Source organism: Rhynchophorus ferrugineus, unplaced genomic scaffold (assembly GCF_030347505.1).
Source record: "Rhynchophorus ferrugineus isolate W39M unplaced genomic scaffold, kcgeb_rfMv2 rfM4, whole genome shotgun sequence".
In the NCBI taxonomy this organism is placed as follows: Eukaryota; Metazoa; Arthropoda; class Insecta; order Coleoptera; family Curculionidae; genus Rhynchophorus; species Rhynchophorus ferrugineus.
The window spans coordinates 700,296-714,142 of NW_027472583.1; the positions used below are offsets into that span (position 1 = coordinate 700,296).

The following is a 13,847-nucleotide window of genomic DNA, read 5'->3' on the forward strand; positions in this document are numbered from 1 at the left end:
CACTACATAGTATAAAACAAAGTCGCCTTTTCTGTCCCTATATCCCTATGTGCGCTTAAATCTTTAAAACTACGCAACGGATTTTGATGCGGTTTTTTTCAATAGATAGAGTGATTCAAGAGGAAGGTTTATATGTATAATACATGCATAATATACTAAGGCAACATTGCTAATTTTAGAGGTTTCTAACGTGATGTCGTAAATTAACCTATTTTTTTAGGCTTATTTAGCAATTAGCAAAAACGCTGCCTAACCCTACGAGTTAGATCAAATTAATGTACTACAGTATTGTACACCATAAAAAGGTCTACAAAAAAGTCCGCGATGGTATATGTTTATCTTTTAGGGATAACCCACATTAACCATTTTTATTGTTTACTTTTTACGTGAGAAAATGGCTTATTTACGAAGCTATTTTAAGCAATACGGCATTAATCCTTATCGAATTAAGTACCTTAAATACAGTGTGCAATTAATATAGATCAATATGGTTCCTTACAGCATGTAAATTAAACAAATATTTTCGGAGATATTACAAATTTAAAATTTGCGTTTAAAAATGTGTAATGTAATAAAAATTGTATGAATTTAGATATTCCAAAGATAGCAGGAAATCTTCATAGTAAGTATATGGGAAGAGGAATTGTTTTACTCCAAATTTAATGCGTGCAGGCCAAGGGCAGTAATGAATGAACCAAAAATACTGGATCGATTTTAATCATGTTTTCATTGAGTGACATAGGCATATATATTTTATGCCCGTGCAAAGTCGGAGCGGGCCGCTATGTTTTTATATACAACGTTCATATTTTTTCTGTAGTATATTTAATTTAGTATCAGCATTGTACCCGTACGAAGCCGGGGCGGGTCGCTAGTAAATAATAGAATAAAGAAATGAAATCCATAGTATATTCTAGATTTAAATAGTGATAAAGGGTAACCTCATTAATTTACTGTGTCCAAAGTAAATTCATATTGAAATTGGAGATTTCAACACTTTATCTTATTCATAATTTGGATGTATACTTACGAAAAGTGAAACACTTAGAGTAGACAGGACAGAATTGGTTTGTTCGTTTTTGTTCTGGAAATTTCGACACCAAAGATGAATTTTGCCGTGGCTGGTCAGCAAATATTTAAAAAATCGACGTGGAACATTCCATGCACTCCATAGCCATAAAGATTTTGAGATATATAAATAAAACTATACATCATAAAATATTTTTAGCAAAAAAATTGAACCGACTTCAAAAAATAAATAAGGAATTCACTAAAACTTTAAAATTAATCAAACTTAGAATTTTAACACAAAAACATATTTTAAAATTAAATATGTAATAATAATCGTTGATTTTGAAGTTGGTGACAATTAAATTGCAAAGAGTCAAAACAACGTTTGTCCGTTTATAACCTGTAATTATTATTACTAATGTTTTGAAGAATTTTGCAGACATTTGGCAACAGGACTATTTCTGTAGGCTGATTCTGTTACATGTTCAAACGTATCAAACAGCATTGTATCTGTTTTAAACCAGAATAAAATGAAAAGGAAAATACTGTCTGATTTTAAAACGAATTTACTTTCAATTGACTATAATAAGTCAATTGAGAAGTACCCGGCCTGACACATGGATGGCGCTACTAGAATTAAAGCCATATTATTTTTAGTTAGCCCTAACCCTCAAAAGATGCGTGTATAAATTTGACAGCTGTCGGATCATTAGTTTGTGAATTATATCATTTTGAGTGAAACAAATTTTGTTATTGTGAAAAAAATGGATAAAAAGAAATTTCGCATGTTGATAAAATATTGATTTTTGAAGAGAAAAAATACAGTTGAAGCAAAAACTTGGCTTGATGCCGAGTTTCCGGACACTGCCCCAGGAAAATCAACCATCAAGCATTGGTATGCTAAGTTTAGACGTGGTGAAATGAGCACCGAAGACATTGAACGCAGTGAACGCCCAAAAGAGGTTGTTACCGACGAAAACATAAAAAAATCCACAAAATGATTTTCAATCACAGTAAATTGAAATTGAATAAAATAGCAGACACTCTAAAGATATCAGCTGTACTATGTACATCATATCATTCACGAATATTTGGGTATGAGAAAGCTCTGTGTAAAGTGGGTGTCGCGCGAGCACACTTTTGTTTGAGGATTCGAAGCAATGTTTTAAGATGATCAAGCGTAATAAATCCGAGATTTTGCGTCGATATGTGACAATGGATGAAATATAGCTCCATCGACATAGTCCAATTAACAGTCATCCGAGTGGACTGCACACGATGAACCCGCTCCAAAGCGTGGGGAAACGCAACGGTCGGCTGGCAAGGTTGCCCTAACCTTGTCTGTATTTTGGAATGCGCATGGAATAATTTTCATTGACTACCTTGAAAAAGGGAGGACCATCAACAGCGACTATTACATAGCGTTATTGGACCGTTTGAAGGACGAAATCGCCGAAAACGGCCGCATTTGAAGAAAACGAAAGCGCTGCTGCACCAAAACAATGCCGTGTCAGAAGTCAGTGAAATCGATGGCAAAAATCCATGAATTTGGCTTTGAATTGCTTCCTTATCCACCGTATTCTCCAGATCTGCCTCCCAGCGACTATTTCCTGTTCTCAGATCTCAAGAGAATGCTAGGAAGAAATTTTCCTCGAATGAAGAGGTGATCGCCGAAACTGAAGCCTATTTTGAAGCAAAGGACTAATCGTACTACAAAAATGGTATCGAAAAGTTAGACCGTCGATATAATCAGTGTATCATCCTTGAAGGGAATTATGTTGAATAGAAAAAAACTAATTTTGCCAAAAAAATATGTTTTACTATGGTAGGCCGGGGACTTTTCATGTGATCTATTATAATATAAAGGACAATTACTTTCCTATGGTTGGCGCAGTGGTAAAGGTGGTCACACGATGGTTCACCTACTGCTGCAATAGTTGCGGGTTCGAGTCTTGCTGGGGCATGGCCGTAAATATATATTTGTGATTGTTTAATATTTGTGATTATCCTAGACAAGAATGCAATATCTGACAAGGAATATGATCCCAGTCACGCCAGTCATCAGAGTAGGTAAGACCGGATTTCTCCGTGGGATGATTTCTAAGTTGGTCACTCGCCAGTCGGTAGGCTTAATGTTGAGGGCCGTGTTTCGGAGCCCACGTTAAACTATAGGTTCAGTCCAGATAAACCCCTAGTTGGTAAAAGGAAACTTTTAAATATAGAAAACAAAATATGAATATATATTTACTTGAATAAAATGATGGAAGCAAAAATAATTGTAATAAAATGAGTGAAGAACAAGATCACGTAGTGATGAGAGACTTTTGTATTACAGGTGAATTCGATATGAGAGTAAAATCTTGTGTGGCATCGGATGGAGGTGGCCACGTGATACAATTATCAGACGAATTCGGTTGTGTGCTTCGACCGAAGATGATCAGCCGTTTCTTGAAAGCACGTGGTGCTGATGACAGAGCCTCGGTGATCACTTACGCTTTCTTCCATGCCTTCAAAGTCTGTATTATCGCATCCCATAATTTCTCCTAGTTTAACGAAATCCCTTTTATAGTTTCCAGATGCTCTAAGTGTTCACATTAAATGTAAGGTGGAAATATGTCGGCACGGATGTCTGGATCACTGTCAGCTTCACGCAGATAAAGCGCCGGGCATTGAGAATGGACTAGGTCAATACATCAACCCCTTAGAACGAAAAGACGATAAAGTGGCTTTCTCTGACATAAACGACAAGTATGATCTCAGTTCGTGGCATTAAAAAATATATTTTCCTAATATTATTTGATTCCAGATCATCGAAACCAGTAGATCAATCTTTACATGACCAAGAGATGTTATACGATGACATCATCCACGAAAGCGATGAGTCAGGTGAGTAATTCTCCGTTGATGTTATATTTGATGTTTATAGGAATTTCACAGATCCTCAACCAATAGTGAAGATGTCTCTGAATGCAAACATCAACAATCAACAGAAAATCGACTGGAACAAACCGTCAGAGAAAGACGACAGGCAACATTTTATTGGCGAAGACAGCGACAACAATGATGGCTTAGATATTGAAGAAATCGACGTTTCAAGCCAGGTAAGCTCTCATTAAGAATTTTCATATATGTATAGAATTTTCAATTATTAATAGAATATTGAGCCATTATTTGCTTTCAAAATAGTTGATATTCTTTGCGGAATAGACTCTTTGAGAGTCTGAATAGTTTACATCGAAATATTATTCCAGTCTTGTTCCAAAACATACGCCAATTGCTTCAATGATGTTGGTTTCTGGCATTTTCATATTTTTTGCTGTTATTTCCGTTAAACTAATTGCAAGTTAGTGGATATTACAAGGATGATAAAGAATTTTGTGCTGAATCGAATAGTAGTATAACAATATTTATATATCTGTTTGATTCAAAGATTTACAATGAAATATTTATTTTCTAAAAAGTAGTTGGGCTAATTCATTAGTTGATTTCGGTAACATATTTTAAATGTTATAAAATCTGAAGAATTTTAACGTCAATTTTCGTTTATTTCATCCTAGTCTGAGAGTTTCGCCTTTCATATTTTTTGCTGTTAATTCGGTTTAAATGATTGCAAGTGAATGAAAATTACAAGGATAATAAATTATTTTGTGCTTATTGGAATGGTAGTATTAACATTTTTGAACAACAGTTTTAGAATAGTTTAGAATTTTATAATATGCACAATGAAAAATATATTTTTAAGAAACTAATGGATTTTGGTTTAGGTCACATATCTTAGAAAGTATTAAGTCCAAAGTTGGATTTTCGGTTAATTTATCGCCAAATACATATTACATCTATGTTACATGCATGAAATTTTTTTAACCATTTTTACATTTCTTGCTGGTATTTCGGATCAAATGATTGCAAGTTAATGAAAACTACAGATATTATAAAGAGTTTTGTGTTGACTAGAATGATAGTAAAACAATTGTTAAATATTGATTTAGAATTATCAATAAAGGATATGAAATCTAAAGCATTTTAACGTAGGATTTCGTTGTATGTCGCCCTTAAATACTTATAATTGAGAGTTTTACCTTTTACCTTTAAAAAATGTTGGCACTTTATTTTTTGCTGCTATATCCGCTCAAATAATTACAAGATAATGAAAATTGTAGAATTTTGTTTGTAATCGAATGGTGGTAGAATTATTTTTATATAATCGTTTGAAGATATGCGATGAAAAATGTGTAATCTTAAAAAAATTCAAAACCATTTTAAAATGAAATTTTCTTCATTCCACCCCAAATTATATATATTTTGGTAGTTTTGCCTTTGTCCGAAAGATTAAAAATGTTCAGGTGTGGTCTGGCATGGTATCTCTTTAGAAATTGGTATTTTTAAAGTTCTTAGTAGTATTCCTCAATGTCAAAGTATGTCCATATTACTATTGGCACAACTCTATATCTAGATGCCCTATGTCCACACGGTCTTAAGGATTTGTTCAAACAGCAGCTCCTCTTGCATGTTGACAAGGCAGAATTTCTTCCAGTTTTCTTTCTTCTTCTTTACAAGAACCTTACAGCGCAGCGTCAGTATCATTATTAAATATTTTGCTGTGTTAACAACGACACTTGAATATTGTTTATTCTGTAGGAGATATTTTGATTTTGTATAAAACTAACTTGGACATGTTTAGTCTCATTCAAGTTGAGTCTCCTTTTATTAATCCAGTTATTAATTTTGTTCACTGTCATTATTATTTCCTGTCTTTGCCTACAGTCATTAAGGCAGTATCGTCTGCAAGAGTAGCTCATGTAATCATGTGCGTACATCATTTAAAGGATGGGTATTTTAATTCCAAATAGATACTCTTACTATACATCATACTTAATTTGAAATAAATCCAAATGTCAGACCTTATCAGATAATTTAGAAATCACATCTAGAAAACATCTAGAATAACGGTAGATCAAGCAACTTTTCAAGAGTTTATGTTGTTACTCTCTGTTAATGACTTTTAAGTAGATTATTTTTCGAATAATTTGTAAATTTTGATTACAATATTTACGATCAAAAAATAATAAATAATGATATTAATTTACAAAAATATGTAAGTTGTTCTTTAATGTTTATTGAAGACTATTCATTGTTAGTGCTTATGTGTTTGGTTATCGTTGACGACAATGAGCAAAAGTTGCGAGTGAAAAAAAACGCACACGACCGGTTTTCAAGTTGGACGTATTTATTATGTCACCCTGTATAGTAACGGCGAATGTCCCCATGGCACTTCGGTGCTTATGGGTTTTAATTACCGATCGATAAGGCATTAAAGACTATAAAAACGGTTCATTCGTTAGACGAAGCATTTAAAAAACTGTTCGTTACATTGTGCAGAGTCTTTACATCGATTACAAAAAATCGCCATTCCCACTAGAGCTCGGCTGTTTAAATACCAACGAGCGACTTGCCATTCCCGGATCATTCTAATGGCCGGCCGGTCTGTACGCAAATTCACTATATTTATGTCTGAGCCTATTGTTAGTTATATATTTCATTCTATTGACATCTCAGATCGGTCGTGTTAAACTATCTAGCAGTTTGGTTTATATTCTAATAAATTCCTTTCCTTGTCTCTCCGTTTCTTAAAATAAAATACTATTTTGAAGTAATAATAACATAATTTTTGTGTTTTGAACCCTTTTCGTACTTCATAATTGGAAAAGTCAGTAGGATTCCGAGAATATTATAAGGCTGTTCACTTTTGCATTCACTCAATTAACCGTAATCAAAGTTACTAATAAGAAGACAGATAGTAGTAGTTAGTTCCTGAAGCTGTAGGGTCACAAACTGTGGATTCAAGGTGCCCAAAAACTCCTTACCATAAACTATTCCAATTCAGAAACATTCAAGCTTTAAAAAACCTCCCTAGTCCGTGTATTTCCGGCACAATTATCACAGTGCAGGGTGTATGGCCATCAACTGCTGACTGAAGTTGTTGTGAACTAACATAATATACTGGAACTTGGACAGAAACTGCAGTTCAAGATAAACGGTCACCAAAGGCCAGTCACCAAAGGCAGTTAGTGGAAAGTAGTAATAGCTTAGTTTCTCAGCCGCGGACTATTGGAATCTGAAGTCACCAAAACTTGAGAAACCATTCCTTACAGAGTATACTTTGGAAATTTGGACAGGCACAATATTATTTAGAAGATCAACAAAGACAAACTGGCGGCCAAGTTGCGGGCGATAAACACAAATAATTTTACAACAATAATCTGTTCAGACGGGAAAACCTACACTACGTACATACTTTGGTCGTTTCTTTAGGAGGGAGATGTTAAATAACGCGACTGTGTTAATAATACTGTTGTATTGACTATGAAAAGTGTATATTCGAAGACAAGACAGGATGCCTACGTTAATAATAAATGGTGGTGATGTGTGGTAGGTCTAGACATAAGCAGATTGGTTTATGTTCAAATAGATTAAATTCGCCAGTATTTTTTTGTATCCTAGTTTAATAAGTCGCCTCTTCTTTCCTTATTTTAACGTAAATTAAACATTTTTTATATTAAATCCTTTCACATATTATAACTTTTAAAGATACTACATATATTTTTACAGAATATATCAACACGTCTTATAGTGATCGCTTCTGGCTCGATGAGCTCCCTAAAAAGATCTTCATCACCTACTGGGACCATTCATCCACGAACTGACTGTCAATTTGATAATCAGTGGTAAAACCGTTACCTTTATGTGGCTTCTTTCTTATATTGGAATCAATTTGGATGGGACCTGATGAAGAACAATAAATTATGGGAGGTAAAGAGAGAGTTCTGCCAGGGTCGTAGTGGTGCCAACATTTTCAGATGTAAATTGTCTATGTTTACACGTCTTGGAATTGGCCACTGTATGTTTACTCATGACTTTCTCCTAAAGAGGGAGTCTCCAACGTCATGCAATGAGTGCGGATCGTCACTGATCGTTAGACATGTATTGATTGAGTGCTATATATACCGTTCACATAGGCGACTATTTAGCTTGGGAAAAACGATGGAACAGTATCTTCAGCTGAAAAACTGATCGGCTAATAAACTTTTTGGCCGCAAATGCCATATTAACAGTTCCCCGGCCTACTGATTATAGCGACCCTCCAACTTTTCGATACAATTTTTGTAGTACGATTTGTACTTTGCTTCAAAATAAGTCTCAGATTCGTCGATCACCTCTTCATGCGATGAAAATTTCTTCCCAGCCGGCATTCTTTTGAGATTTGAGAACAGGAAATAGTCGCTGGGGGCCAGATCTGGAGAATACGAAATTCGAAAAGCAATTCGAGCAATTGGAAGCCTAATTCATGGATTTTTGATATGGTGCATTATCTTGATGAAGTAGCACTTTCTGTTTCTTCAAATGCGGCCGTATTTCGGCGGTTTCGTCCTCCAAATGGTCCAATAATGCTATATAATAGTCGCTGTTGATGGGCCTTCCTATTTCAAGGTAGTCGATGAAAAGTATTCCGTGGCGCATTCGAAAATACAGATGCCATAACCTTGCCAGTCGACTGTTGCGTTGCGTTTTCCCACACTTTGAAGCGGATTCATCGCAGAAACAATAAGTGAAAAAGAAATGGAGGGAACTAAAATATAGGAAATGGATTGGTCTATTCTAGTTGTTGTACATTTATTTGTATTTAACTATATAAATATCTTTTATTTCATTTTCATTCGTTTATTTGTATTTTCCTATTGTACATATCATTCAACGTCTAATATTGATCATATATAGCATTTAATTAATAACATAGTTTAACTAAATTATTAAACATTTCTTACAGGATATTCCAAAATTAAGTCAGTTTCCACACGGGCCACGTACTCTCAAGTATCATGCTGACGACTTATCAGTACCTACCACAGACAGCGAAGAACAGACGTATAAAAATGATGCTCATGAAGTGAACAATACCAATAAGTCCTCTAATGCATCTACTCAATCATCAGCGACCTTGGTAAGTTTTAGTTCATTCTATCAAGATCTAGATTGGTAAGCAATTATTTTAAATTAGTTGTTGATGAAAACTATAACACCAAACGTATAAGGATGAGGAGTAAATAATTTTAGGTTTTCCCTAATACATGGTTTTAAACTCGTGTATATCTAATAATACTTATTTGATTGAAGTTGTATTATAGTGTATTTAATAGCACATGGGACATTCACAGGTAAATAATGGGTCATGGCAAAAGTTGCCAAGTTCAAGAAGAAAAGCATGTTCAGAAATACTTTGTATAAAGTTCAGTAAATGTGGTGGTTACTTAACGATTATCCAAATTATCACTCTAACAAATTGTTATTATGTAAATTTATGTAATTTATATCAATATTTAAGAGTGCCACCGACACCGCCAATGCATCCATTAATCGCTAAATAAGTTTGAATCTGAAACCTTAGCTAGACACTACGAACAATATTAAGAAAAAAATGCTATATCTTGAATAACTAGTTATAATATGTGTGGCATATGTTAAAGCCAATAAATAAAAAAATAGTTTGTAAATTATGGATTATTGTTAAAAATAATGGAAATTATATTTTCCTAAGGTATTGTATAGATGAACAAATAATTTTTATAGTAATTCTTCAACAAATTTAACGATTGAAACATTTGCAATATTTCTTTCATTTAAAAAACCAAATAAAATGTTTCTTTTATAGCAATGGCCTGAATACGAGTCCGCAATATTGTTTTTAACCTATTGAATAGCTTAATTGATTATTCTCATACCCACTTAGCAAATAAACACAAATGAAATCGTAACGGTGTAAAACCGCACTATCTTGGAAACCAATTGGCTTGCTTGATAATATTAGACGAGCATTAGTATGCGAATGTTACGTCTCATTAAAATCAGAATCCCCTTACATGTAATTTATCTATTTCAGGTTATAAAATTTTCATTAATATGCATAAAACTATTTTCACAAGATCAGGTTCTAGTATTCTGTTCTAACGATTTCGTATAATATGTAGAACGAAGTGTTATATAAGTCGCCAACAGAATTACAGAGCAGATTCCGTAAAACAAGAACAATACTACATATAGGGTATGGAAATGTAGAAATAATCGAATTATCGCTGAAGCTTTTGCAGATAATTTAATAATAACAAACCATAGGTTAGAACATCTATAGAAAATCTTAAATATATGATATATACCAATGTTATCCAAATTGATGGTGTAGAAATAATGCAAATAATTACTTTTAAGTATTTGGCTATATAAATCGAAAGTAATGGATGTCAGAAGATACCAAATTTGGAAACCAAAACTAAAATGGAATACCAGACCTTATTGAAGAGAAATAAAGCAAGATAGAGGCAGAGTAAAATACAAGTAGCAGAATTAAAGTACTTTGGAAGAGTCAGGAGTTTAAGAAAAGTAGTCAGGATGAGAAGTAAAGATATTAGAAAATACCTAAACTGTTAGTCGTATTAACATATATTATATGTTACCTGGGAAAAAATTCGTAGTTTTCTTATAGTATAAAAATGAATATATTTAAAATAGATGTACTTTATTATTATGAAAATTTTTTCGGATATTGTTATGATGCAATGGGTAATTAACTTCCAAGATCCCTGTATAGAAAAAAACTGAAATAAAAAAAAACTTTACTTTACTGGAAGTTCTTTCGATATTCAAACCAATAACAGTCAAAGCGACAACACTACATTTTTCCCGCTATATTTCGAAAATTTCCAGGGATTTTAAACGTTATATTTGTCAGATATTTTTTCAGGTTTTCGATCACGTTGTGCTGTGAAAAGGAAATATCAGAATCATAATATTTTAACAATGTTTCTCATTTAGCATCTTGAGGTCTGGTTAGTTTTGCAGGTTCTCCTTGATGTTATATCTGCTGTAGATCATATAATCGAGCCAGATCATGTATTTGATTGGCAGGGTCGTCCTTGATTTCTTGTACTTGGTCATCTTGGTTGGTTAATTTACCACTCTCACTTTTCCTGGTACTGATTTATGGTGTGGATTAAGATGCTCAAGCTTTGGCTTCTTACCGGAAGAGAGGAAATATTACATTCAATACTAATACCGGCCTTTTTCGAGATCTTGTTCTGCCAGTTGTTCTGTATGGCCCTGATATTTGAACTATAAACTGTTTCACACTGACGTCAGTTTTCTAATGCAATGTTTAAGACACATTATGCATGTTTCTTTCCAAGATCGTATTAGAAATGGAACCAATAAAGTTGTGACAGTCATTGTCTAGCTGAAAGACAGATCCAAAAAGAGAAAACAGATCTGGTTAATGGGCTTATTAAGAACCAAACTGGATTCTGTATATATAGCAAAATCGCTGGAAGATTTACTTGACTCTCGGTCACTTAGATGTCACTTAGTGATATAGACTACACAACCATTGCCTCTAATTGCAATTCGGTGTTTATTTATAACCATTTTTTTTTCTTTTTTGTTTTGTTCCTTGCAGATTCACCGAGTTAACATTTTAATGCTTTAGGGTTCTGTTCTACTTAATGCAATTCTTATAATAACATTTAATACACATTATCTAATTATAATACCCTTGAAGGTATATAAATATTACCATACTTATATAGTACATATATAGGCACTTCCTGGAAATGTTACAATTACAATTAAGTTGTACAATGCAAGGTTAACTTTCAATATCTTTATATATAACTTTGAAAAAATTCCTCTATTGTCATTTTTCGAGTTGCATTCTATCTCACATGGATAAGTAGTCACAAACTCTTTTGGTAGATATCCCTTACAAACTGAAAAATGTTATTGGAGAGCAAATTCCTAGGTATTAATATTTTAACTTAAGATTTGATAACATTTTAATAACAAAATTGTTATTATTTACAATATACATATTATTCTAATTGTGAATTTTATTTGTAGTCAATCAAAAATGCGAGAAAACGTAGATCAATGATCATATCAGATCGCAAAGCACGAAGTGCTGATGTAGGTGTAAGCGGCACATACGAGGTGATATCCGAATCTGATCTGGCTTTCAGTCCTGATAGCCGGCCAGAATCAGTGGCTGTTTTTCAGGTAAGACAGACTCTGTTGCCAAAACGGAACAGGTAATTATAAAGTGTGATATATGTTTGTTTCAGGGTCGAATTAGGGAAGAAGTAGTATATGGAATTTGTATGCCTGTACCTGGATTCAGTTTGCTGTTCGTCCTTGTAGCTGTATCAGCTGTCGTATCCGCATTGATAGCAGGAACTCTTCTCTATAGGTATGATATCTTAGTATTCTATAGTTTTATATTAATTATTAAGAAAATTTCTCCCATAAAAGAACAAGGGTAATTATTTAAAAATGATATATTACTAAAACCTGTTTTCACAGTATTTTCAATATAAGATCAGAAATATATTTGATAATAAATAAATAAATGTCTTTATATTAAAACAAATTAAAATAACCATCTTAAGAACTAACATTCAATAACCTTTTTTAAATGGCATTTAATTAAACTTAATTTCCATTAAGTTTCATTAATTAATAAAATATTGAAAAGTAAGATTAACGTCAGAATTTCAACAACTTCAAATATATCAAACAGTATCAAATATAAGTATACATGATCTCTTTGCTTTTGTGTTATAAACATAAATATAGAATAACATATTTGTATATTAAAACAGAGTATATATGGATAAAATAATTTTGAAATTGCTATTTTATTCTACCATGTGCATTAAACAATAACGAATACAATTAGGTGTACAATTAACTATTGGTTTTTCAAAAGATAGGTCTATAAAAATATCACGCATCCAGGTGCTCCCGTTTTTAATTTATATTATGCCCTTACAGATACCAACTACAAAAAGAACACATCGCCACTCACCAACATCCTCCAACCGGTTCGATACCCATGAATTTCTTCTCCAACTTCATGGGACTGAAATTACTACGACCATCAGTACCATCACAGACCCCTCAGAGAAAGAATTCGACGTGTATGAGCGACGGAACTTTGGAAACGACACTGTCTTTAGGCCGAGGTCTACCCAACAATGAAATCATTCAAAATACCGATTAACAATTGCTCAAAGTTTAGTTCAAATTAAATGAAAAACAAAAACAGTTCGACGAAAAAGAACTTCTTTAATTGCATAAGGTATTTATGGAAAAATTGAGACAAAGTAAGGGGCAATAATGCAATATGTAGATATAAATATAATATAAAGTAAAAGAAAAATCATTTTCTGTACATAATTCATGCTTAAATGTAATGGGAATATCGGATCATTCAAGACATCACATTTTTAATTGTATTTTATTGTTTCATTTTCCTGAAAATATAATTAAAAATGTTCAAACTTGATTTTGAATGACCCTCTTAATCTATTTTTGAAATATTCCCTAAATCAATCAATCAGTTGGTTTAGAGAATATACGACATGGTCTTTCAGGTTATTTGTTAATACATTTAAAGTGTTAAGTAATTTAGTTGAGCCAAAGATATGTGTTTTTGCTCAAAGAATAATTCGAAAAATTTTATACAAATTTATTATTACTTTATAACAAATATAATTTTCATGTATATAAAAGTTAATTGCAGAATACACTGCCAACAGTCTGTAATTTTAACTTAAGTTTTAAAATATTTATTATTTATATGTAGTTATGTTTAAGTATATGATAATGATTTGTTTTTATTATTTCTACTGACTACTTGCTCAGATATTTTTTTCTAATTATGCAAGAGGCTATCATTTTATTTATTTCATGTTTCTGTCTATGTAAGTTTTTAATAAATCATTTTTACATCAACA

At 32.7% G+C, this 13,847-nt stretch overlaps 1 protein-coding gene across 2 annotated transcripts in view; it reads left to right on the plus strand.

Moving 5' to 3' along the window:
• m (zona pellucida domain-containing protein miniature) overlaps window positions 1-13,847 on the plus strand; it is a 36,025-nt gene extending 22,178 nt beyond the window's left edge. Inside the window, exons 7-14 of one of the 2 annotated variants that reach the window (XM_076402565.1) lie at window positions 3,347-3,525; window positions 3,581-3,759; window positions 3,818-3,897; window positions 3,964-4,112; window positions 8,837-9,010; window positions 11,953-12,108; window positions 12,174-12,298; window positions 12,883-13,847. In XM_076402565.1, coding sequence (XP_076258680.1) covers window positions 3,347-3,525; window positions 3,581-3,759; window positions 3,818-3,897; window positions 3,964-4,112; window positions 8,837-9,010; window positions 11,953-12,108; window positions 12,174-12,298; window positions 12,883-13,111 — 1,271 coding nt within the window. In that variant the 3' untranslated portion in view covers window positions 13,112-13,847. Of the gene's footprint in view, window positions 1-3,346; window positions 3,526-3,580; window positions 3,760-3,817; window positions 3,898-3,948; window positions 4,113-8,836; window positions 9,011-11,952; window positions 12,109-12,173; window positions 12,299-12,882 lie in introns of both variants that reach the window. The other variant, XM_076402564.1, reaches the window with a different exon arrangement.